Below are 25,761 nucleotides of genomic sequence, written 5' to 3' on the forward strand. Positions count from 1 at the left end.
CCACATACACAAATTTTAAAATATAAAGTAAAAAAAAAAAAAATTACAAAAAAACAGCATTATTCTATATCAAACTTGGTAATATAAATAACAAAAAGAGTGAATAAGAAATAAATTTAACAATTTTCTTTTTTTTTTTAAGTCCTAACTAATTATTTGAAATAGGAATGTTTACAGCTGATTTTCTGATACTGATCAAAGTCATCATGTAAGTTGCTTGAGAAGTTCAGCTGACACCATATGACGGAGTCTTACATGGAGCAGTTGTTGTATAAATATTTTTAAAGCAATGGTACGATAGAAAGACAGAAAGATTGAGGATAAGAGATAGAAAGAGAGAGAGAGAGAGACAGAGATAGAGAGAGAGACAGAGAGAGACAGAGAGAGACAGAGAGAGACAGAGACAGAGAGAAAGAGAGAGACAGAGAGAAAGAGAGAGAGAGAGAGAGAGAGAGAGAGAGAGAGAGAGAGAGAGAGAGAGAGAGAGAGAAAGAAAAAAAGAGAGAAAAAGAGTGAGTGTGTGTGAGTCTGAGTTTTTGTGAGAGAGAGGGGGACAGAGAGAGAGAAGAGAGAGAGAAATAGGGAAAGAGAGAGAGAGGAGGACAGAGAGAGAGCCCATTGCAAAACCGATAGATGCACAAACTCTTACAGTTTGTCCAAACCCAAAGCTTACACCTGATCAGTGTGGAGAACATTTTGAGCTGGAAGACAGAGAGTATTAACTCTTTCCCTCTGGCCCGCCACTTCCAAGAAGTGAACTGGAAAACCCCCTGACCAAAGCACCACCCCTCCAAGTGGAATTCTTATAAATCACTCCCCCCCCCCCTCCCCCTCGCCTCCTTTTTTCATTTCTCATCATCGTTTCTACACATTCTACAGGTACATCCACACATATCTTATGTTCACCCCATGATGTCTGCTCAATCTGCAACAGTTTGAGGAGTGAACCATCCATGATGGCCAATTGTCAAAAGTTTAGTTGTTTCCATTTTTTTTTTTTCAAAAACATCTTGAAGAGCTAAAAATAGGCTGCGTAGAAAAGGGGAAAGCCTAACCAAACTAACCGCAGGGAAAGAGTTAATTCAGCACATCCAGTCACCATAATCTCTGTGTACGAATGAAACACAAATCATGATATATGCAATGAGGGAAAATGAAAATAAGGCAATGAGTACTATCACATATAGTAACCTCCAGTGCTCACTCCATTCTTTCTCGGTGCTGAGCATTTCATCTGAAGATCTTATTACTGTCAGCGCACAAGTGCATTTCAATGGGCGTGCCCCTGTCCCTAACTCAATTTGAAACTTTCTGATGTCTGCAACTTTCAATATCAAACTAAAGTATCGTCTTATCCCCCCCAAATCTCAAATCACTGGCTTTCTGTGCACCAAATGGGATCACTGAGAGTTGCAGTTATCTGTCTATAACTTTCAGCTTTTCTCTGTGATCTGGAGTGACCGTATTGAAAAAGTTTGACGGCATTTTATTTTCATCAAAGAACACAATAATCCACAGCTGTATGAACATCAAGCAAACACTGCAATGTTGTGAGTCCTTCAGGAGCAGTAGGGAAAAAGAAATCAAATGAGAACTAAAAAAAAAATGATATTCTGGTCAAGTTGTGCAAGAGCGTCTCAAAGGGAGACAACAGTACAAAACATCAATTACACTTTTACTTTAGATTTTGGACCCATTCTCAAGCAGCAAGTAATAATAGCACTCACTGTTATGTCACAGACACATATTCCCAGCAGTTATGTGGGAAGTCTTGCTGTGAATAGTGGACTTCTTTGAGATACACACTGAGATACACACCGAAACATTTTGCAGTAAATATCTTGAAGCGTCCCCAAAATCTAGTATAATTTTCTAACAATAGGAACAATAAATAAAAACCAGATACTCACTCAACTGACATCACAATGTTCATCACTGAAAATCATCCCACATTTCTGGGGTTTCTGAACATTACCTGAGACGTGACATCACTAAATAAAAAATACAACACACTCAGGCAGGAATGAGGCTAAATCAGTCCCCGGTAAGATCATGTACACTTTGATTGGGTGGAATCTCGCTGGACAGGACGTCCTTCAGAGGTGGCCCTACGTCCTCACCTGGAACTTGCCCGCTCTGGTGATGTACTTCACACCCTTGAAAGGCTTGTATTTCTGTGGGAAAAGGCAACACAGCAGATGGTCAGATTCATCGAGGAGGGAGGATGTCTTACCTATCCTAAGCCCCACTTTTAAAAAAAGACTTAATTTAAAACTATAAATCAATTAAAACTATAAATCAAATTCAAAAGTCAAGTCTAAATAACAAAATCCAAAGCATAAATACATCATTTTGAATTGGTTGCCTCCCTCCTTAGACTGGGGCCAAAGAAAGAGGGTATTCTGCAGTAAAGAGGCATACTGAAACTGAGAAGAACAACAGGAACTTTATATTCAAGTAACCTTTTCTGCTATCTCCTGCCCCCCCCCCCTCCCCCCACCCCAACACTCTCCCCCAGACCCACCCCAAAAAAGTATTTTAATAAATATATGATAATAATTTCAGTTGCAGATGCTACTGCATGAGAGAAAAGAGCAAAATCTTAATATCTTATACGACCTTCTCGAATAAAGTTTTGTTCATTGTTTCAAAATTACAGCACATTAAAACTTCCAGGGTTCACAACTGGTAGCCTATATATGGAAACCTCTTTCATGGCCCAAGAAACCAATAAGAATGATGACCACTTCCACACATCCGGAGTACCATGAGGCACAACTTTCAATCAAAATAACAATTACGTGGATATGTAGGCCTTTATAAGACAAACAAAACTCAAGTGAGAAATGTAGCTCAAGTACAAGATACATTTTCCTCCCATGGAAAATAAAATAATGATATATAAAAACTTAACTAAGGCATATTTTCATGAACTTATATAAGAGTGCAACATTCCTGTTGGAAACAAAGAAAGCTTGATGTAATGGTACTATAACAATCATGGCATAAAGCATACCTATCCTTTAATGAGATTGGGTTTTCTTTTTCCGTTTTGTTTTTCTACAGCCACAGATATTAGGCAGGGTTCTAGAAAGGTATCTCATTAATCAAAGGCTAACAAATTATGAATTGCCAAATAACTTTGATGCGTCATTTATTGTGGTGCTGTCACCACTATCAAACATTCCAAAACCACAAAAAAAGACCAAAAGTGCCACACGATAAAGCTTCAGTATTTTCTTTCAACAGCTTATAAAAAGTCCCACATGATAAAGCTTCAGTATTTTCTTTCAACAGCTTATAAAAAGTCCCACACGATAAAGCTTCAGTATTTTCTTTCAACAGCTTATAAAAAGTGCCACAACAACAACTGCTCCCGTCAAAATTCTTGAAAGAGCTCTTTCTCTCGTAAAACGGGTTTTGAAAGCCACAATATACATTTTTTTAAAGCGGGAAAAGAAATATAGGTGCCAAAAAAAAAACAAGTACAGACGTCAGCATGAGGATAAATAGTTCATCACTAGAAGGCCGAAACACAGCCTCCAAAGAATGTGTAGATGTTCCATAAAACGAACAGACCAAAAGCTTCACAAAACCTTTTCTTCAAAGGATTCAAAAGACATTGAAAGCTACATATTATTTTATTTAAAGCAAGAGAGAATACTGGTGCCCAAAAGAAAAATGCAGGGTCATATCTGCAAAACTTGCAAATATGAGTAGGAAACCTTTGCCTCTATAAAAGTGACATTGAAGAAGAGGTCCTCTAAGTTAAAATATGATAAGTGCACAAATTGGAAGAATATTCATAGAAAAACTAAATTTATGTAAGCCGTACTTATATGAAGTTCTACTCTCTATACATCATCCTCTAGCATAACTTAAACTCTTCCACAATCACAATCAACGGCCCAATGGTTACATAACACATGAATATGCAAAACATTTTCGGTCTTTTGAACTGAACTGGATTAAGATCAAGTCAAAGAGACCCTGTGATAACAGAAAACTCTTTACACAAATATCTCCAATCAACGGTAGTACACTTGTTCATTTGAGTTTGTCAGTTTGTTACTGCTTTTGTACGAAGTATAATACATGGTTTGTAGAACTTTGCAAATGAAGCAACAAGACTAATTTCCTTAAAAGGACAAAAAAGGAGTTTTCTTTTTGCTTTAATGGAGGGACTTATCAGCATCAAGCCCAACACTGAGAAAGCATAATGTGAAAGGAATTAAACGAACTATGGAACCGAGCTGTAGAGCAAGGCCAACAAGGCCATTTCACCAGACGCAGATTAAGACAACAGTAACGATGAAGATGGAAGAGGAGATCAAACAAAGTCCCTCATTTTAAATTTTTTTTTGCTGTTGCTCGTTTATGTAAAAACAAGCACAAAGAGACCTTAAAAGTAGTATAGCTCAAGGAAAAAACAACAGGGGGGGGGGGGGGGGGAGAAAAGAAGTAAGACCTACCAGTGGAGCCCTCTAACAACACGAAGACCCCTTACTGACCAACTGCATTTTAAGGCGTACTTAACAATAAACTAGCAAAGAATCACCTGATTACTAATATTGCAGTGCATTTTGGGGTTTTTTTTTAAAAAGCAAAAGTGCTGAAAATGATTTTGTCGGTGCATCATAAGCGGAACATTACATAAAAAAAAGAAAGAAGCACAATGAAAGACATCAAATCAACTGTCGGTGTTTTAGAGCTTTTGAACACCTTTACTTTCATACATGACCGGTTTATCTGCTTTTGAGTTTTATATATAAAAAGTAATTGGATAAGAATGTAATCTGACAGCTTGTATTTGTATTCGGAATTATGCACTGCATGAAGGATCCCCAATTATTCCTTTAAAATTTAACTGTATTATGAATATTCATTTGATACTGACAGCATAGCGACAAACATGATATAAAGCAAAAAAATTTTTTTTTTTTAAAGAAAATGATACGTAATAAAATAGCATAAAAGCACAGTGGCCTTGATATTAAAATGTGTTTTTTTAAATTAGCCATGACAACTACACATCGGGAAGAACTCTTTGCACTATTCTATTTTACAGATTCTAATGTAGTGAACATTTTTCTCAGAATATAAAATAAAGTGCAATTTGATACATCATACTGAAATTCCCATGAAGAAATCCAATCACCGAGGGATGTGCGGAGTTATTTTGTGTACGGTTTTCAACATGAAAAGCATAGAGGAATCTTCAGTGTCCCACGGATTAAGTGAACTGCATTTATTCAGCCCAGGTGCAAATGGCCACATAACCTTTATTTTGATTTTAACTAAAAAGAAACACATCAACACAATAACAGTCATTTGGTGCTGGCGAGAAAGCAAGACAGAAAGACAGACAGTCAGAAAGAAAGAAAGAGGGAAAATGAAGAAGTGCAACCTTCCAGTGGCCCCCTTCAACAACCCGCAGATGATCACAGAAATAGCAGTTTACTAAACATACAGTGCATTAAACCTATGTCTCCCCCCCCACTACTAATCTTCAAATTCCACTGCTTACCAGCAAGAGGAGGTACCCCTCTAAAGACCAAATAACACACACAAATATATACATCATGTAAATGTGCACACTATTTACTTTCAGTATGTAGAGAATCTTCTCAGACTTAATTCATTTTTCTTCTTCCTTATTTTAACTACAGTCGCACCTGTTCTAATGGCCACCTATATATATAAGACAATCACCTGTACAAACGGCCACATCCTATATCCCCCCCCCCCCCCCCCACTGTGTTTTGTCAAAAACGGGACATTTGGACAAATTGTGTTTTGTCAACAACGGGACATTTGGACAAACTGTGTTTTGTCAACAACGGGACATTTGGACAAACTGTGTTTTCTCAACAACAGGACATTTGGACAAACTGTGTTTTCTCAACAGCGGAAACAGAACCAACAGCATGATCATCAAAATCCTCATTGAACAACCAGGATTTGAAGGATAACACTTGACCAAATTCATATGTGCGAGTAAAAAGCAAACGGAAAGTGATATTTTGACTGAGTAAATTATCGATGAAAAACAAACAAATAAAATATACCCCACTGGCCATATTAATCATACCCAAACAGGGTGTTCCAAATGTTTCCACACAAGACAAATATTCAGACATGTCACACAAGACAAAAATTCAGACATCTTTAATAATAACATCAACCTCCATTTCGCTTCCTCAGAATTATAAAGTTCTGACATTTTTGGCTGTTTTGAGTTACTAAGACAATGAGGTCAGAAACCAAATGTTCAATCCGCTTTATCAAAATCATAAGATTATTTATTCAGAGTCATTTTCATAGTTTTCGAAGAATTGCGTCCGAAAACGCTTGACAGGATGTGAAACTCAAAATCTTTCACGTCAAATTTCTCAAAACTAGGTGCTGAGCAGATAAAACATTGTAATTCTCAGGTAGCAATTTGTCTTAGATTCTAACAGCAGCACCACCCACCAGTTGAAAAACAACGACAAGACAACACACATATTGAGAACACTTTAACTTTTATCATACTGTTCACCAGATAATATTCATTTATCTTTCAGAAACATGTTATATTCATAAACTTTCTGAACCAACGATGGAAACTTCGGGATCACCCTGTAAGACTATTCAGTCAGCTCTCAATACCCACTGTTGTGCAACCCATCACACAAATGTAGTGATAAGAATATCGAAGCCATCACACACCATATCCTACTCAGGTACAAGCAGAGTGTTTTAAAACAGTCACACTAAACTTCCACTACACCCTAGTCAAACCATGAAACCCCACACTAAGACTATTATCTACAAACATATGCTGAAATATTTTCAACTCCCCATCCCAGCAATAACAACAACAACAGCAGCAACCATAATCTCTCTCGATCGCAGACCAAAGATAAAAAATGACCCAAAACAACAGAAGATCTCACACTGGTTCCCTTACCTCAGGCTGCAGACAAATAAATAAATAAATAGCCAACAGTCTTGCAGTGGCACTTTGATTGACCATTTTTTTAATGTTTTGAAATCGTCAATAAATAAAACAATGTACCCTACTGTCAAAGTAACTGTGACATTTCAAACGTTTAAAAAAGACAACTACACGGCTTAACAAAAACACAAAAAAAACAAGTTACACTAAAATAAAAAAATCCGTTCAGAAGTAGAAAACACAACAATCTCCCCATGTAATTTAGGAGACAGGCTGCACTGATCCTGTCTGCCAAGGTCAACTAGGCTGAGTGCAAACACAGAGTCTAAGTGGCAAGAAAAAAACACCCAGAAAACAAAGCTTCCCCATGCAGGACTTGAACTCACTTCTTTTGCCCACAATGCCAATAGGTATACCCTATATATAAACATTAAAACAAATAGACCCAGGGGGGACAAGACAAAAACAAGAACTCACAGAATAACGCTAAAACAGGTACACATATACGCCAAAACTACAGATGGATGGAGAAGAAACTCTTTCAGACTCAAACGACATGGCAGCACCCATCAATCAACCATCCTTTCTACTGAATCCTCAAAAGAAGCCGACAGACAAGGGTAAACAGAGAGCTAGAAGAGTCATCAGACTAGACAGTGCGTCAGCTTCAGCACTAAGAAAATATCATGACATCTGATGGTGAACGAAGGGACAGCCAATTTTGGACAACGGTGACAGGGAAAAAAGACAGTGAGCAGAAAGGAGAAGTAGACAAACAAACAAAAAAACCACACAGGTTAAAAGTAGACTGAGCAGATCACAATTGATTTTATCTTGAGTTACAAACCACAAACCAAAACAAACAAAAAAAGGACATTCAGTTCCATTTTGAGGTTAAGGGAGCAAACACGCCCATTTTCACTTTCAAGACACAGAGAAAAACCATTTTCAATTTCTTCCGAGAGGACAACGACGAGCAAAACATGACAGTTAGAGTAGAAAATAGAAGAACCACATAACACCAGAGTGAGGTGAGAAATTATTGTTAAATATCTAAAGCCCCAACCAACACAATTTAAATTATTGAGGAGTCTGACAGCTTCGTCCCTTGCTATCAAGGCCAACCAGGTCCGAGAAAGACACCATTACATTACACATGCTGGTTCAGAGTAAGTCTCTCTCTGCCCTTTCCACCCTGGTACTGGGTTATAAGCTGTCAACAGGGGCTCTCCACCTGTCTTCGTCAGGGGATCTTATCTTCCTCCAGCCAGCCCTGCCCCAGTTAAGGGTCAGTATTACTAATTAAAAGTAAAAAGACAGAGAACTAAACAGTATTTACCGAGTTCCTCAACAACTACCCAGCCCCCATGCTTTTTGTTCCAAGGCCCAAAACATTTAAGTCAAGAGACCGACCATCAAAGACACCTGGCATTCATATGATTAGTAGTACAGTACACCTAGTACATGCTGTGCTAGTACACATTCAAGTTTGTTTGTTTTTGGTCAAGGTTTGCACGCAACTAAGCAACCCTTTGCACTGTTGTTGTGCGCACAGCAAATTTTTACTTTTCAGACTCATGTGAAACACGCTGCAAGATAGAGCTTTAGACTCAAACACTGAAAGTGGTTCCAGTGAGGAAAAGCCTCAAGAAATAAATGCTCTGGATCCCCAAAGCAGGTGTGCGTATTGGGGAGGGGGGGGGGGGAGTGTATTCAAATGTCAATAAACCAGTTTCTGTTTACAAGATCAACCAAATTAAGAAAGAAGAAATTTTTTTTTACTTCCCCAAAAAAACTAATTTAAAAAAAAATTAATAAACAAATAAATAAAAAAAAAAAACAAAAAAAAACAAAAAAACAAAACAAAACTAAAAAACAACTTCAAAATGAATTCACATCCCTGTGAAGAGGTCTAGTATTCCCTATTCTGCTCACCAACCACAACCCACCCACACTGGTTAAGTTGCGTGTTCCCTTGAACCCAAAGAACGCATAAAGAAGGTCGCTTGTGGCTCCCTCCAGACCCCAGACCCCAACACATGTACACAACCACAAGGAATGAAACAATATGAACGGTGCCGACAACTACGCCACCAAACCCCATTCGACTTCCCTGCATACAAGACAAGAACACTTGAGGATTTCATGCACTGGTTGTCTTGCCATATGTTCTGATGCCACACTGTATTCACCTTCTTTTTTATGGAAAGTTTTTGTTTTTCTTATGTGATACAAACGTTTTTTCTGAGAACTCTCATTTGTACATTAACTGTAGATCATTGCAAAGTAACCTGACTAAAATTATAAACACAATCCTGAGATTTTCGAAGCTTAATCTGTAAGATGTGCACGAACAAAATATAATATATGTTTTTCCACTAAAGTAATCATGAGACTGAACTTGTGTTTTGGAGGATTTTTTTTTTTTTTCAAACTGGTTTTCTCTTCTGACATTGATAACATTAAACCAAACCAAACATATGGCATACAAAGACATCTATAACTGAAAAAGCGAATCACTGTCTTCAACATGGTCATTATGAAACATAACAACAACAAATGAGAAAGAAAGCATAACAACTTAAAACAAACCTACTCATTCTTCTGTAAATTAGAGCACTTGGAAGAACACTTCAAAAGGTGCCTGGCACTACTTTTATATCCATGTGTGCTTCAACAAATCACTGATACAATGATGAACGAAATGCAATTATTACAAGAAGGCCAACAGATTCAGCCAAATCCAATGTGTTATTATTCTTTTATCTTACTGAATATCGAGTGGGACATATCCACAGTTTATATTAATGCATCATAATAGAAATTTGAAACATGAGAAAGCTCAGGTATCACAATGAACAAGATAAACTTTGGGAAGTGCTTTCACCAGACGAACAGACAATGGCAGCAATAAATCATTAATAAACAGTTCGAGTAAGTTTTCAAAGAAATGCAAATAAGTGGGAAAAAAAGAAGAGAAATATATTGAAAGCCATGCAAAATGTCGATTGCATACCCTTTGCTTCATTTCCTTTGATTAAATAAAAAGGTAAAATAAAACAAACAGCATAAGTAATGAGAAGAAATAGCTGCATTAGGATATACATGGAAAGCACATGGAGATACAGAAATGACTTGCAAGAGGTGACAACATATCTAGGCAATTAATTCATTACAATCAGGCAATCAGGAAACTGAACACTGTTTAAACCAGAGTGTAAAATATCTATATAAGTTACTCAACAGTTAAAACCAGATCATTCTTCCGATTTCATGCACGCACTTCCTTTTTCTCACATAATGAGACATGACAGAGCAAAAAAGACTTTTTTTTAGCAGACACTAGCCTAAAGATAAGTACCTCTTTCCATTTCCCTGTCTGACTGAGCACAATGTTATAAAATCATACTGCAAAATTTGATCCATCCTTCTTGTACAGAACGTTATATTGAGAAAGTGGATACGATTTATATTTAGGTATTCTGTCTGCAATTTTTTTTTCTGAAAGAAAGAAGAACTGTGAGCAGTTTTATTTCATCCCACACTACAAGATTAAACTAGCTTTTTGTATCGCATCTACCTGTATCATATCATGCCTCATAATTCTTAGAAGAGTAAACAAATTGCTGCTGGCAATAGTTTATTTATATAGCGTCACGATTAGCAGATCTGTGGCACAGACAGACAGACGGACATCCATATATGCTCAGTCATATAAACTCTGCAAACATTCTCAAAAACAAGACACAGGCAAGGCAAATTTACCTGAAAATCTCTGATTTTACTATTCTGTCCTTACTTAAGTTTCTTCTAATACCATAAGTAAAGAGGGTGCCTTTCGCAAGAGCTTGTCCAAGTTTTCATGGAGGAAAGAAAAACTGAAGCTGGAAGGATCAGTTATTTTTCCCAAGCTTCAAAAGCACTTTGCTATTCCCCTATAACAATCACTGCTTAACACTTAGTAAACAGCACTCCATTTCAGTTGGCTTGCAGCATCATTTGGTAGTTTACAGCCACAACAAAAATCTACCAAATCTCAGCATATTCATTTTACCTGTTATCAGACTGTGACAGTATGTTTACTGCTTGTATCACTCCATTTCTACTCAGTTTGGTGTTTATTTCAAGCAAATAGATTAAAAACCGGAGTGGAGTTAAAAGGGAAGTTCGTGATGCTGAAAACTCGGATGATAAAATAGGCTGCTAACAAAGTACAAAGGAGGAATAATCTTGTGTGTACTAAGAGGTAGTAAAGCTTCATCTAACCAGAGACGATCAGATCTTCTTATACTCCTAACCCTGAAGGTGAAACATAAACATTTCTCATGGGCATGATAAACACCGTGAGCATACCACTTTTGCTGAAACATTTTTATTACCATTAGAAAGAAGCATTACCTCATAAAGGCTTCACAGGGGAATCGATATAAATACTTTTATAAAGCTGTACTATGTATTCAACACAAACAGAAGCATGCTTCAAAAATGATCTCAGTCAAGTACGCATACATACTACCCGTTATCATGTGAAAGCTAAACTGTTTTGATACACTGTTAATGAAACACAAATATTCAACAGAAGAAAAACATATAACACAAGAACAACAGAGAACAACAAAAACATTAAGTATAGTATTTAACAGAACATTCATTCAAGTCATATAGACAGGCAACTTCTTATAAACAGTACCTTTCCAGGGACAGACATTAACATAGTTTTGCTACAAAACAATGGAGTTCTTTATTTTTTAAAAAGCAAAATACAAAACACATAGCTAATGGCACTGTTAAAGGAGACCACAGCCACAAAAGATAAGGACTTTTTTAAATTACAAAGAAAAAAAAACTCAAGAGTGATTTAAAAAGCCTTTCAGATGGAAACTCCCTCGGTTCTTTCATTACTGAATTATGTTTTCAACATCCTATAAGCCACCAAGCCATTGCATTGCTTCTTTGATGAAAACTGGCTAGAACACAGTACTGGCGATACCATTTTTCTAAAACTAGTGTAACTCAACAAACACTGATAAATCTGAAGTCTAGAGAATCCTGAAAATATCTTGGAATAATTTGGACGTCATCTGTGTTTTCCACATCAAAAACTTATAAAAGAAGAGGAAGAGAATTACCTGAAACAAGAAACAATAAACCAAAAACAAAGAGGGAGCTCAAAACAAACCAAAAAAGAGATTATAGATTCACACCCCTAAAAAAAATCATATCTGTTAAACTATGACAACATCAGTAATATACCAACATAACTGGTAACAAAAAGGGTTTGACAATGGCTGTCATGAAGCAGCTTACTGAAATAATAATATTTTAAAAGGATTAGACTTCAAGATTCTAGACCGGGCTTAAAATAAAAATATCAGGGCCTTACTCGGTTGAAGGCTCGTTTGTAATGTCGATATTATGATTATTATCGTTCGTCCCACTACTCATGGGCTCATATCATTCAGCCCATTTATAAAGATACATACAGATGTTGCCATGCCACATCACACACACACACACACACGGTACCGATTTCAAAAGGAGAGCAAAAGACAGCAACAAGGTAAAAGAAGTAGAAGGAGAACAAAAGCCCGTCAGGAAGAAACAGACAAGAAGAAAAAACACCATCTCCTACCTCTCCATACATGTCCAGTCTGTTGACCTTCAGACCCGACACAGCCAGAGTGTTGATGGTGAACATAACCTGCACCAGATCAATCACAAAATGTTGAAAGTGGTCATGTTAGACATGTGGTCCTACTGGACAGCATAATTATAATTAAATACATCTTTTTTAAATGCACGGGGGGGATGGGAATGGGAAGTGCTAATTTATACATGTGATTGTCTTGGACATGTGATTGCTAAAGCAGAATCAACTGTGTTTGCCATCATTCTTAAGTCACCACTACAGTAAGAGAGAAAAAGACAACCAGAACACTGCTCCTATTTTTGGGAGGTGTTTTACAGCACTCCCATCTGCATACCGCCATCTGAGCGCGCTGGACACATTAAACATTTTCATTTCGGCAGGGATCGATTTTGAACTTTGTCTGGGTGGTAGCCGAAGCTTACTCTCTTTGATTTTGAACCACAGAAGGATTTTTTAACTTGAGCACATTAATAGCAAATACAGCACACACGACAAAGGAGACAAGTACTTACGGTGATGGTGGGGTTAGACTCTGGCACGGGAACACCTGTCTGTAGAGTGATCTGGAGGGAGAAAGGTCAGGCAAAAGTAAAGCATAACCCACCACATCACCATGCATTATGACAATTACAGCTTATTGTCTCCCGTTTCAAAAATGCATACCTGCAACCCCACTAGTCTTCAGTTTTAGTTAGAGTTTTACAGCACTTGCAACACGACAATAAAGTCATATAAGATGCCAATGATTAGAGGTGTTACAAGACAGTAGCAAACACAAAACAACTAAGAAGGAGAGATAAAGACAATAGATGTTGGATAGGAAAGAAGAAGCAAACCATATCAGAGCATCCGCCAACCACCCATCAACCCCACCATGACCTCTATCATGATGACACCAGAAGTTGCACTCTAATTAAATTAGGTTGAAATCTATGCTTCACTTTCCTCAACAACAACAAACTATAAAAAAAGAAAAATTGTTGACAGAGTAAGAAAATAAAGATGTATCTCGTCAAGATTCAGATATAAAAAACTAATAAAGTGTGATCCTCTTAGACAGTGCTATTATGATACAAAAAATTTCAATAAGTAAGAAAAAGGCGAACAACATCTTATGGTAAATACTCCTCAAATTGACATCGGTAGCCTAATAATAAGACTGCCTGACTCACATACAGACCTGAGGTTATATTCTTAGGACAGAGATTTTTACACAAACTTTCCTCATTTCACTCAGGGTAGGAATGAATATCTAACTTAGAGCAGAAAAACAACTTCACATTGGAGTGCTTGTAAAAGGGCAGCTTGCACTTAATGCTTCTTCTTATAAAGCTGAGAATATTCCTGAATATCATAAAGTCTGACCGGGAGTTAATAAATTGTACAGTCTACTTTCCAGATGGGATAAGCCCTTGACAAAATGACTTTGTTTGGGGATTTCAGCGCCATGGGAATAGATACTTCAAATTATTGGTTGAGTTGGTACAATGTATTCGTACAAATTTGTATAAGACATGTTCAACTCAAAAAAAAAATGACCTCAGTTCAAAATCTACGAATTTGACCGCGTGTCAATTTTTGGCAGATATCTCCATTCACAAATTGCGAGAAGTAACTTATTTTGTCAGCATGCCTCACAAATGTACTTCATCATACTCACAGTTCCTTTGATATTTGGTAGTTTCGCAGTATCAATCTTGCCAACATCCCAGGTCATGAGCTTAGACACTGGGTCAAACGAGTTCTTTCCCTGGTTAGCTGTCAGGGTGACGTTGAGCACAGACTTAGGGAAAGGGACTTCAAGGACGACGTTTTCAACCTGTAAACACATATATGTTTGCATTAAGAATCATTGTCGACAGGTGTTCCACACTCTTGCGTCATCAAATATTTTTAAGTCCTCACCATACTTGGGATAATCATACTGAAACCAGGCGCTCATCCAAATAATGAAATCAAAGAAACTAGCGTTTTCCTGCAGATTGGGCAATTTTTTGGTTGGTTTTTTTTTTTGGGGGGGGGGGGTTGGGGCTCACAGCATTCTATGTCTATTTGAAATACATTCATGTGTGCATTTTACTGAATAACGTTGATCAAAGGCACAAAAAATGTAAATTTGCAGTTTCCAAGATCACTACCACTTTGGAAGTCACCAAACTTTGGCGATCATTTTCTCGTTAAATTTACCTCTCACATCCGGCAACCCCCACCTCCTTCAATAGTGAACATCACGACTTCTATTCAAGATAGACGGGTAATTTTTTCATAATAAGCAAGGTAAATGAACAAGCTTTAGGAAGATTCCAATAACTTTATGAGCCCAAAAATTGATGAGCACCTGATTCCACCGCGTTGTCATACATCATTTTGTAGCCTGAACTGACCTAACTGTCCACACAGATGCTATCCAAACGAGACCTGAACCTGAACTGTACCCTGTTGTGATGGAACAGAGCCTATTGCTACCATAAATTACAGCCGGATACAAAAACAAGAAGGCTGCACACAAAGAAGAGAAAACAAATTGGAAGACTTGGTATGCAGATAGCTCAGTTTTCTATAAAGCTGGACTACCGTACACATGAACATGGGTGGAATCCTCAGTAGAGTACTCTTGAAATGAGGGTTATTTTGGGAGAACTTGTATAAATGTTTGTTTCCAGTCAGAGTTTACAGAACTTGCAACACAAAATGGTTGCATACTTGCTGAAGAGTAGAAATGTTATTAATAAAGCAAACCACACCAGAGCATCAGCCAAATAAGAACTTTGGGAGAACAACAAAAAATAATAAACTTTACAAATATGAGGACAGAAATTTTGTTGTTGTTGTTTAGTAGATGTTTTACGGTGCTCACAACTGCATAAGATCATATGAGCGCCAGAAGATTAGAGGTGTTACAAGAGAGTAACAAACATAAAAAAGAAGAAGGGGAGATAAGGACGATAGATGTTTGATAGGAAAGAAGGAGCACACCACAGCAGAGCACCCGCCAACCACCCACCAGGATAGAAAGCATGGCACTTCTATGCAAATGAGCCAAGAGCAGCTGCTGTTTCACATTACATTTTTTAAAAGGAAAAACAAAAAAATACAAGTGAATAGGTGTAGCTGTACTCACTGTTTTGCCCATGGTCTGTTTGGGCCCTATTGTCACGTCAAATCTTCCACCACTGCCCTCACGGAAGGAGATGTTGTGACGCAGGTACACAGGGATTGCCACCATGCTGGGGGGGGGGGTTAGAAATAAATATATCAGGAAAAAAACCCAAAAAAAACACAACCGCCATCAAGCAAAACAAATACTCAAATCTGAAGTTCCTATGCTGTTAAATTTTACTTTTAGGAGATTAAAAATATCATTTTTTAGTTAGCATTTTACTGCACTTGCCACACAATAGATCGTATAAGAGCTGAAGATGAGTGGCGTTACAAGAGAGTAACAAACACAAAACACGAAGAAGGAGAGATGGGGACGATAGATATTTGATAGGAAAGAAGGGGCAAAGCACACTAGAGCACCCATCTACCACCCTCTTTGTGAAAGTTTTATGACACTTGCACCACAAATAGGTTATATATAAGGGCTAAACATTAGAGTTGCGATTAAGACATGAGCATAAAAAGAAAAGAAGAAGGAGAGATAAATAAGCTAGATACCTTAGATATGAGACATTCTGGCCAGAGTGATAATGAAAGATCAAATGCATTGCACAGACACACCGCATCGTGAACCCACGAACCCACTTCCTAACACTCCTCAATATCTGTCATGTTGTAAAGTAGGAGACAGGCTTCTAAATATCACTTGCAAACACATAAAATGTGTCACGATGTGGTGGAATCAGGTGTTCGTCAATTTTGGGGAATGTGGAGTTATTGGTATCATCTTAAAGATTGTTTAGTTGTCTTGCTATCGGTGAAAAAAATACCCATCTACCTTGAATAGACGTCACAATATTTGAGATTGAAGAAGGTGGGGTCACCTGGTTTTAAAGGTAGAATTATGCGAGAAAATGGTCGCCAAAGTTTGGTTATTTTTATAGCTTGAGAGTCCAGGGAAACTGAAAACTTATATTTTTTGTGTCTTTTATCAAAGTTTTTCAGTAAAATCCACACAGAAATGTATTCTTCATTGGACAACAATGGTCTCAAGCCAAAAAGCAACAATTTGATAAAAATTGCCAAATTGGCAGAAAAATGCCAATTTCTTCAATTTCATTATTTTGACGAGTGCCTGATTTCCCCACGCTGCCTCACAAATTAGAAAGAACAATGTTAGGGTGATATATATTCTAAATGGAAACAATTTAAAAACTAGATCTGACAACAAAAAATCCCAAGAAAATATGGTCATGGCATAAGAAGAGTCCAAAAAAATCTCTTTCACTGCTATAAACCAAAGCTATGATGCTATATTCATAACAATAAAAACAAGATGTTGATATGATGATAATAATGAAACTAACCACAATCATAATGAAAGGGAATAAAGATAAGGGAAAATAAAATGTTTAAAATAAAAAAAACCTACTACTAATACTAATGTCATGATCAGTATCAACAATAAAGACAGTATCGCATCAAACGTAAGAAAAACAGACAATTATTCTGAGTTCCAAAAGGTTCTTTTAAAAAAAAATAAAACAAGCCTCACTTGTTAGCACCAATGTGGTAGGACATCATACGGAAGTGACCATCGGGAGGAACAAACGAGAGAATCTTCTCAGTCTGGGGGCAAAAAACAATTTTAAGTTACTTATTTGAGTTGTGTGCAAAGACTACAATCTATTCATAGTCTGTAACCTAAACAAAGACGCACATTTCACACACCGACAGGTTAGCTTGTTCAGTTTCTAACCTAGTTTCTGGCTCTGGTCTTTTATGCTGGAAAGGTCGTAATTTTAAGTTGGTACGTAAAATGTACAACACAAGGGTATCAGAAATTGTAGAGTAATAAAGAAGACTGTCTGGTTGACAACAATGCTGCAGTCCCTCTTAGTTCTTGAAAAATGGAACAAAATCACACAAACACAACAATTTTTCTTGTTCTAGAAATCTGTCGGCATTGTACACTCGCCTGTTGTAAATTTAACCTATCTTCTGATTGATTGACAAGTTTCATTCATTTTCGTCCAGTGGTTTTACCCTATACAACTGTACTTAGACAACTCCTCAGCACAGCCCGATTTCCGACCCAAAGCACAGAGGGTGATTGGCATTGCTACATTATTCTATTAATTACTTTTAACTTTCATTCCATCGGGACAAAATTCCCACAAGACTACAAATTATAAACCATTCACACAGCAAAACAGACGTGTGCACTTGGTCTCACCTCCCATCTCTTGAAGCGCACACATGGGTGGAAGCTGACATCATCCAGGAGCCGGGGGTTAACAAAAGAGAGGGTAAGATCTGGCATACCGCTCAGCTTGATTAGACAGTCAATCTGTGAGGAAGACAAGTCAGCAATGCAGACGAATGCGTATGAAAAATAGATAAGATAGAATAAGATACGCTCGTAAGTTAAGATAAGATACCATAAGATAAGATCATATATAAGATCAGATCAGATCAGATAATATAAGATTAGAAAGGATAAGATTAAATTTTATAGATCTCCACCCAAAGTTTGTCTGAGTATCAGTCTGGAGTAATAACAACTAAGTTTTAGTGATGAGAAACAGATTGAAGCAGTAGTCGCAATCTTTCAGTGCAGTGGAAAATCCAGAAAGTGAGACTGAAGAATCCTTGTAGAGAAAGAAAAGAGGTAGGATCTATCAGTGGCACCCTTTTGCAAAAGACTTGAATTCCCCAAAGTTCCTAAAAAATTATGCACATAACAAATTCAAGTCATGCGCGAAAAAACAAAAATAATCCGCCTTGCACACAGTAGAGAGGAAGCAACCCTTACGTATCCTTGTATCTCAGCAATGACTGTGGAGCCAGACTTGTCAATGATGGCGTCAATCTCTTCTATCACGTCAAAATAGGCCTCATTGTTGGTGTACTTGACGCCCGTGCGTCTCCACGGGATGTTGGACAACTGACCAGTGGGCAACGTGGCACCAACCCTAGAAGGGAAGAACATAGAAAGGAAGCTATATCAGACATACGTTATTAACATCAGTACAATATTATTATTCTGACTACCAGCCAAAACAGTGAATTACAAGATGGATTACTACGCCGTTTTGGGTAAGCTTGTGGTCTGAGTTACATTCCTTTGCGAAAGGATGTACTTGTGCTATCCAGCTGTAAAAAACAGCTCAGTAATCAGTCTAATAATTCAATTACAATTTCCAGAGCATGTAACTAAGGGAAGTCAATCATGACTGACAAATTATACATTATACCTAATTTATACATCCTGTATAGTTGCCCATAAATACCGGCAGATTGAAATGATAAATTACATGAACACTAAAGTAACAGAAAATATTTTGAACACCTGAAGTGTGTGAGCCTTCAGGACAATACGTGGCAATAAAGACAGACACTTCAAATTGTGTCTCTTGAAAAATGTTTATGTCTAAATCATAATGCATACTTCTTGAGTTGTGGTTGAGGCTTCCCAACACTACTTTTTATTTTACACCTCAAATGTTTTATCTTCTTACAATTTCAGCAGTTTGCTCATATGACTGTAGTGAAACAAGCACTTAAATTAAAGTAGGAAAAAAAGGATCCAGAGTGATATAATACAGTACAGGAATCCAAATCACATTAAAAATTTTCGTGACATTACAATTTTCCAAAATCATAAGACAATCACGTGTATAAACGATTACTTCTCACTTCCCCCCTCGGATTTTTTTGCTATATATATATATCATAATGACACTGTTCAAGAATTCGTCGACCTGTCTAAGACAATAAATTTTCTCCTCAAAAATGGGTGGCCCTCTCGGACAATTTCTACAGTACTTCTGAGCAACTGACCCAGTGGACTTCCCAGTGACTGTGTCTGTGATGGAGCGGAGGAAGTTTGGGGGCTTGATCAGCTCTTTCAGGACATTCGACTCCACAGCCAAGGGGAAGCCATTGTCCAGCATCTCATCCAACAGCTTCAAGAATACACAGGAAAAAAAATACATTAGAAAACAGATTATTTATACAATAATTACAACGTGTAAGGTCGACCCATTGAAAGAAAAACAAATGAAGACTATCAGCTTTTTCAAAAAGGAAGAAAACCTGCAAAATCATCATGTTCATAGCCATTATATAACGTTTTATTTTTGGACAATGTAAGTCCTGTCTATAGACTCATGATAACTCCAATACATTACCCCCCCCCCCCCCAACAAAAAAAACAAACAAACAAATCCATTATGAAAGAAAATTTAAAATGAACAGTGTTCCATTAGTAGTAGCTTTTGTGTACATATGCTTGGGCCTTCAGGGGTGGGGAAGATTGGACAACGCCCCTAACATACACATCTATTTCCAGGCAGAGCCATTTTAATATTTGTTGTCACAAACGTTTTAAAACGTAAAATTCCTTATCTGAAGAGACTAGTACTTAAAAGTAAACTATGCCCTCATCATTCCTTACTTTATTTTCCTCTTAAGGGGACAAAAAACTCTTAATTTCAAACAGGAACCAGACAATTTTAACCCTGATCCATTCACTAGGTAAAACAAATTAAAGAAAGTGGTGCACGGAGAAAGAAATATAAAAGATAAAGAAAGGACAGCATCAGATTTACCTCATACACAATCACAAAATGATCTTTCAGGTTGGTTTCGGAGCATTCGGTGAAATAGTCTTCAAACATGTCAAAAATTCTGTGCAGAAACTCTACCACAAACAGTGGTGGTACTGAGGAGAGAAAACAAAAAAAATAGTTTGATTACTTTACAAAATTTTACTCAACCCTTGCCAAAATATAACAAAATCATAGAAACCAACATTTTCCCACAACTTTGGGTAATTTCTAACAATTTTGGGGGGGCACAATACCTTTTGTATCTATTAAAAAACACATTTCTGTGTGTATTTAAGCTAGAGTTTTTTCTTCCATTTTCCATGGAAACCATTGCTAGATGACCTGCACAGTTATCATTTATGGGCAGTATTTTCAGGGGGGGGGGTTAAAATTAAAGGTCAATGCTACTTACTCCATATATCTACCCTATCACTTTCAACCCTGTCAAAGTTAGCCTATTATAATAGAGCTCTTGACAGTTTTACCTATATTTCATTGACCCTACTGTTTCACCTAAAAGTACTGAGCACAGCAACATTATCACCTCAGGAGAAGTTGTACTGGCAAACACAGGAACTAAGCAGGATAGCCCAGTGTACGATATTCTTACAGTGTGATGCAATTGAGGAAAAGGAGAAAAAATACTGTGCAGATATCATTGTATCTTACCCTCAGTGGTAACCACTGCAACAAAATACAGACTGTTTCTGTAGATGTTAATGAGGTAGTGATGAGGGGTGGCAATGACTGGAGGCACATCTTCCGGATTTGTCACCTAAGAATAATCAAAGAAACATCTTTTTACAGAAAATTGAACACTACTTCAAAAGCAAAAAAGAATAAAAGAGAGAGATAAAATTGAAACTAAAGTCAAGCCACCTTTTCCATGATCTCAATAAAAATGAAATGTTGAATCTTGTTATAATGGAAAGGAATTCTGTGCTATTTCCTTAATTGCTTCGTCCTGATTAGGAATAGTCTGAGAAGTGAACTGGTAAAAACCTTGGAAAAATTGCTTGACTTCTACAAAAGGAACACAAATCTTTGAAAAAAAAGATACAATATTGCAAAAAACTGTTATACTGAGAATCTCAAAGAGCCCGTCAGCTGTAACTAAACAAATAGTCAAAGGAAAATATAACCGAAGCAGAATGGCTGGAAATGCATGTTTATTTCCTGAAAACTTAACAATTTTTCAAGTGTGTTGGATTTTTTTTCTTTTCAGAATTATCCAAATGGACAACAGATCAATTTTAATAGATTGATCGTACATCTTTTACAAACTGAACAAATACAATTATTTTTAAAAAGTCAATACACCAATACCATTATCAAACACTCTCAGTTAAAACTTTCTTTTTGATGTTGCAAACAGGACGCTCCCACTTTCATTCATCAGTGCATGCAATGTAGCCTACCTTGCCCTGGGCTTCAAAGAAGTAATCACAGATTGACTTGTTCACCACACTCTTCCAGTGTTTTTCCATAAACACATCCCTGGAAAAGTAGACAAACAACAGGGTCAACCAGCGTCGTGAAAATTTATAAGTTACTAATCACATTTAAATAGCCTTATAATCCACACTCTACAGCATGTTCTGCATGCTTTATAACTATTACACTGGTTTAATATGGTCTCATACCAATGGACACCAGAAAGAATCCCTGACAAAGAAAAAGGGTGCAGACAAAAGGATGAGAGAAGGGGGAAAGTGATCAAGAACTGAATGATTTCGATAAAATTTGTCATCAATAATTTTAAAAAAAACCTGGAAGCTTTTTTGTCTTCAGCAACAGCAAACAAAATCACATCTTCAGGCAAAATGAAGTTCATGAAATAGAAAAGAGTTAAAAATGGAAGAAAAGTCTGAAAACTTACTCTTCCCGGACATATCGCAAATATATCGGCTGTGACAGGGTGCCTCAGTCTTGTCTCGTTTTAACATGATCCGTCATTTATAATAACTTTTTTATTATTTTTGAAAACTTGGAAAGGGTTTAGGAAACGAAAACATCTAGCTTCACTTTGCGAAAGCGTGAGTTGGGGGAAAAAACGAGTGAATTATTTCTTGCGGTCTTGCATCAACAAAATGATGTAATTGGACTCAGTATAAATATATCATAACTTACACAAAAACTGGAATATTGCTTTCAAATAAAAAGCTGCGTATTCAGAAATTTCTGAATTATGCTCTTGGCTTGTGATAAGATAGCTATGCTGATTGGCTTTCACAAGTTTGGTGAAAGTAATTTTTTCCATCAAAATTTATTTTTCTCTTCACCATCGCCATTTCTATCCCTTGTAACACTTATGTTCAAAATTAATCCTTGTTTCATGTTGGAATGTATTCCGCATTCAATTTCCTTCTCTCTCTCTTTCTTCTGGCACTGTGGCGTCACAAGAAACGGTCAGCAATGCCGACAGCACACAGGAACTCAACACTTGCCCGCGGGGAAAACACGGACGGGTTGTTGTGGTCCTGGTGTTCCCAGTAGGAAATTTGATACGTTTTGAATGATGGTTTTGCTTAATATTAAATTAAGTTATTTAGGACACCACCTGTGAAGCCAAATTGAGCCACAAGTTAATTACGTCTAGACCCAAAAAAAAAACCATGTCCAGAAAGAGTGAATCAACTGGGCCAAAAGACATTTCTGTTACACTTTTAGATATACAAAAATGACAGTGAGTGAGTAGACTTACAGAAAATAGTCAACAGAATTTTTATCACAAAGTCTTGAGGACGAATTTAACTTCATAATGTTAGGCCTACTCAAATTAATCGAGTCTGAATACAGGTTCTTGTACTAGATCTAGAACTTGTAATCTAGAAAATTTTTCAAACAAAATAACCCAATTGTCAAATTTGTGACACAAAATCTTCAGATATTCTTTAACTTTAACCAACGTCTGATGCTCAGGTTTTGTAAAGCCCTTTAAAATTCGATTTCATTGTTATCCATGCCATTTTACACGCATGACATTTTTATAATATTCAACCCAATTTAATTTTAAATCTATAAGTTCTTTTAATATTTTTCTTTCTATTACTATTATGTGTCATGAGGTGGTGGAATCAGGCGCTCATCAGTTTTTTAGCATCGGGTTATTATATCTTAAAGCCTGTTCCTTTATTTGCTTTCCTTTTAGTGAAAAAGATGATCCATCTCTATGTCGAATTGAACTCAAAAGATTTGCGATTGAAGGAGGTCAGGGCTGCCTGGTTTCAGAGGTAAAATTAACAAGAAAATGGCTGCCAAAATTTGGTAACTTCCATGAACTGAGAGTCCTTGCAAACTAAAACTTTACATTTTTTGTGCCTTTAATCAATCTTTTTCGGTAAATTCCACATAAAATGTGTTTTAAATTAACGGAAGGACTTCCATACGAGCGACCACCCCATCAAACACATATAAAAGAAGAGGCCTCACCCTAACCCAACCCGTAGCCCTCAATTCTGCTGTCTCATAGTGGTCGTTCGTTACGGAAGTCCTCCCAAATTCATATATTTGGCAGGTGTTTTTGAGCAAAAAAATTCTTTTTTTAAATATTTTGCCCATATTGGCCAAAAAAATATTGATTTCTTTGTTGATTCATTATTTTAACGAGCACCTGATCTCACCACGATGCCTCACATGTCACACAAAGTCTAACTCTATAGATTCTAGATCTAGTAATTTCAGCACATTTGACTTTGAGCAGTCAGGGGGTTTCACCCCTTCCCTTTCAATTCCAAGACAAGGAAAGATAAACAAAAATCAGTGTTCCGAAATTAGGTAAAACAGGTCTTGTTTCACAGCGGGTGAGAATAGCAAATTTATGCTGGCAAGTCTCACCCAGGGTGAGAGGTCGATCATATTTTTATTTTCACCCCGGGTGAGGATAGCCACTTCCTATCAAGAACAAATCTCGAGAACGGAAACTGTTCAGAGAAATAGAGTAGACCCTAATGAAAGTTTATTTTCCCGAGCGCTCGGAGAAATAGAGCCGGCCTTATTATTTTGTATTAGGCATAGACATTACACAACACACAGTTGAGTCTTCTGGTCTGTTTCTAATATGTCATGAATTACTGTTCATCTTTGTTGATGTTGTAGTTGTAGTGTACGTACTTGTTTGTAGTGTAGTGTACCGGCCAGGAACCGCTTTGGCTTTGGTTTTGATATCGATAACAGGTTGCCAATATTTATGCTCCCTGTTGTAGCTAAACTTCACCCTGACATAGGGATTTCTTTAAATACGGAAGGAAATTTCAATATATCAAAAACAATGGCAAACAATACCCAGTGTTGTTGATGATAAAAAGGCTGTGAATCATCTTGGAAATTGTGATGTTTACAACATCAACCAATGACCGGAAGTACGTGTTGGGTGGGTGTCTTGTGCTTTCAAGGGAGTTCACGCTTAATTTACCATTTTTCGACATTGTTTCCTGATTACGTTCCTTGGGAACCACTTTATTATCATTTCCAACTCCAAACGCAATGTTGATGTGTGGTTACTATAAAAGTATAGTATTCCCATTTTAATTGCTTCCCCCTGCAAAGGGCTACATAGACACATGAGCTGTCATCAAGACTTGGGGAAAGGACAGACGGCAGTCAGAAACATTAAAGAAGAAAACGACCCATTTACCCTTTAAAAACATCATAAGAAATCTCGGAGATCCTGTGGGCAAGTTGCGCATGTAAAGCCCTTGTTGATTATAAAATCGGCAAGAGTTGGCTTTGGCAGCGGGGGGAAATTCAAAATTAAATTTAATTCTTACAAAACTGATAAGTGCTTAATGTGTCCTGGGTGCTCATATTGCGACCTTATGCTGTTGCGAGCGCTCCAAAACACTGACTTACAAAAATGAACAAAAAACAATTTAACAAAAAAAAAGAAGAAGAAAAGCTATAAGAGCACTAGCAACAATGAAAACAGCTAGCAGCAAAAATTTACCAGCAATGTAAACTACAAAAATATTAGCAGCAGTAAATGTTTCAACAATGTAAACAATGGCCTGTTTTTAACGCCCCCTAATTGTACTAATAAAGAAGAAAAACAATGCATCAAAAGCAACAACGACACACAGAAAAAACAGCAACAGTAACTGTGTTAACAGAACCAAAAACATTTTTTAAAATTCGAAAACAATTAAAACATATTGAAATGTTCTTTTGAAACATTAAATACACCAATAAGAATATAACATATTATTTTATTGACTTTTACTCATTCAGCTAGTACAAAAAAGTAAAAAGGTCAAATCATATTCCTCTAGCAAGCGATAAACGTACTTTTATTATTTTAAAAAATGAAATCCTTAAAGGAATGACATGTATTGTTGCCAAGTCTTGTCACTTGGGTAAGCATCCAACACACACAAAATATACATGTCGTGTAAATCTAGGTCTTTGTGGTTGCCATCAATAAAGGTGTCCGTCAATTTCAACTTACTTCAACACCCCCC

The 25,761-nt window shown here is 37.0% G+C and overlaps 2 protein-coding genes across 3 annotated transcripts in view; both read right to left on the reverse strand.

Moving 5' to 3' along the window:
* Positions 1–874: 874 nt before the first annotated feature.
* On the reverse strand, positions 875–24,747 carry LOC101856555 (AP-3 complex subunit mu-1). Of its 2 annotated transcripts, XM_005090889.3 has the most exons (14): positions 24,590–24,747; positions 21,724–21,802; positions 20,975–21,080; positions 20,306–20,418; positions 19,536–19,660; positions 18,508–18,667; positions 17,929–18,042; positions 17,248–17,321; positions 15,712–15,817; positions 14,251–14,409; positions 13,103–13,153; positions 12,573–12,641; positions 9,957–9,971; positions 875–2,174 (listed from the first exon to the last, which is right to left on the reverse strand). In XM_005090889.3, the coding sequence occupies exons 1-14, from the start codon at positions 24,730–24,732 to the stop codon at positions 2,109–2,111; spliced, it is 1,380 nt and encodes a 459-aa protein (XP_005090946.2). In that variant the 5' UTR covers positions 24,733–24,747; the 3' UTR covers positions 875–2,108. The 2 variants fall into 2 exon arrangements, with proteins under 2 accessions (XP_005090946.2, XP_005090947.2); XM_005090890.3 differs by lacking the exon at positions 9,957–9,971.
* A 776-nt stretch (positions 24,748–25,523) lies between these two features.
* LOC106013263 overlaps positions 25,524–25,761 on the reverse strand; it is a gene marked incomplete at its 5' end in the record, with an annotated part of 1,048 nt that continues 810 nt past the window's right edge. The window contains 1 exon segment of the mRNA XM_013088467.1: positions 25,524–25,531. Within this exon segment, the coding sequence (XP_012943921.1) occupies positions 25,524–25,531 (8 nt within the window).

The sequence above is a fragment of the Aplysia californica genome, unplaced genomic scaffold (assembly GCF_000002075.1).
Source record: "Aplysia californica isolate F4 #8 unplaced genomic scaffold, AplCal3.0 scaffold00023, whole genome shotgun sequence".
Classification (NCBI taxonomy): domain Eukaryota; kingdom Metazoa; phylum Mollusca; class Gastropoda; order Aplysiida; family Aplysiidae; genus Aplysia; species Aplysia californica.